Source organism: Malurus melanocephalus, unplaced genomic scaffold, assembly GCF_030028575.1.
Source record: "Malurus melanocephalus ecotype Western Australia unplaced genomic scaffold, MMel_1.1 scaffold_511, whole genome shotgun sequence".
In the NCBI taxonomy this organism is placed as follows: Eukaryota; Metazoa; Chordata; class Aves; order Passeriformes; family Maluridae; genus Malurus; species Malurus melanocephalus.
Genome location: NW_026623743.1, coordinates 37,427 through 38,791, shown reverse-complemented (window position 1 = coordinate 38,791; position 1,365 = coordinate 37,427). Strand labels below are relative to the sequence as shown.

Sequence of the window (1,365 nt, the reverse complement as noted above, 5' to 3'; positions counted from 1 at the left end):
TTTAAAAAAAAAAAAAAGAAACTGTTCCTAAGTAGAAAACATCTGCGATCGCAAGTCAGTCTTTTTTGGCTATTGTTTTTCTTCCTCCTCCTTTCTCCTCCTCTCTTCAAATGACTTCTCACAAGGCAACAGGCACTTGGGTGGCTTTTCTGCATGGCCCTCTCCCTCCCTCTGCACGCCCCTCATGGCCCTGCCTGTCCCCCAAGGGCCCCTAGTCCTTGACCAACTTGTACACGTGGTGCTGGGCGCCGTGCTCGCTGGTGGAGACCTCGAAAACGAAGGCGATGCAGAGCAAGGTTTCCTGGGTATCCCTGTTCGTAACAACCTGCAGCAGAGCAGAGGGCATTAGGAGAGCGCTATGCCTGTGGGCAGGAGCTGTGATTTGGGGGGTTTGTGATTTGGGCTCAGGCACAGCCACTTTGAACCATGAAAAAATTTGCTGCTCGTTATTTTGTAGGATYGCACAGGCAGGAGCACAACTGATTTAATTACACCATCAAGATTTACTTCACAGTTTTGKGGGGATTAAACAGCCTGAATTACACCACCAAAAATTTGCTACCTGTTGTTTGGGGGAGGTTGCACTGGCCTGGGCACAGCCACTGTGTCTGCACAACCGAAAACGGTACCCATTATTTGGAAAGCCAGTCAAACTCAGGCAAGGCCAAATTTAATTGCACCGTGAGAATTTGGCTTCCAGTATCTGGTAGATTTGTCCAGGCTTGGGCACAGCCACCAAGATCTGCTCCCTGGAATTCAGGGGCTGTGTGGGCTCGGGCACAGCCAGGTGTATGTGGGGCYGGCAGGGTCGATGGAAGAGCAGGAAGAGGGTGGGAAACACCCCCTGGGAAAGGAGGGCAGGTACCTGCAGGATGGTGAAATTCTCCAGGACACTGTTCATCATGTACTTCTCCGGGAGGTGCTTGAGTTTGTGGATGAAGTTGATCATGTACTCGCACATGGGAGAGCGGTGGATGCGGTAGACGAACCGGCCGTTCTCCAGCCGCGCGTACTCCGTCTGCAGGGGACAGCYGGGGTGAGCAGCTGGCCCRTGGCTGGTGGTGGCCAACTGGGACRTGGTGAYRTCCTCTCTACTCCACCCATAATCACCCATGTGTTCCACACACAGCTCTGGGGCTCTGTCCATCCCAGCACCAACTCCCGCCCGTTCCCAATGCAGCACAGCATGGAACTCACCTCCACCTTCTCCACGACCTGCTTCCCAAAGGAGCACACCTTGGTGGAGACGGTGATGGTCATGTTCTCTGCACTGCTGTACTGGCTGCTGACACCRTAGAAGGTCCCTGGCCCGTCCTGGATCGTGCTGTTCAGATCGGCCTGGAGAGGGGCACAGGAATCCGTGAA

At 54.0% G+C, this 1,365-nt stretch overlaps 1 protein-coding gene across 4 annotated transcripts in view; it reads right to left on the bottom strand.

The window, feature by feature from the left end:
• Position 1: 1 nt before the first annotated feature.
• The window catches only part of TEAD3 (TEA domain transcription factor 3), a 23,215-nt gene continuing 21,851 nt past the window's right edge, over positions 2 to 1,365 (bottom strand). For all 4 annotated transcript variants that reach the window (XM_057381457.1, XM_057381460.1, XM_057381458.1 and 1 more), the window contains 3 exons: positions 1,198 to 1,338; positions 866 to 1,018; positions 2 to 325 (listed from right to left, as the gene is read on the bottom strand). In XM_057381457.1, coding sequence (XP_057237440.1) covers positions 212 to 325; positions 866 to 1,018; positions 1,198 to 1,338 — 408 coding nt within the window. In that variant the 3' untranslated portion in view covers positions 2 to 211. The remainder of the gene's footprint in view (positions 326 to 865; positions 1,019 to 1,197; positions 1,339 to 1,365) is intronic.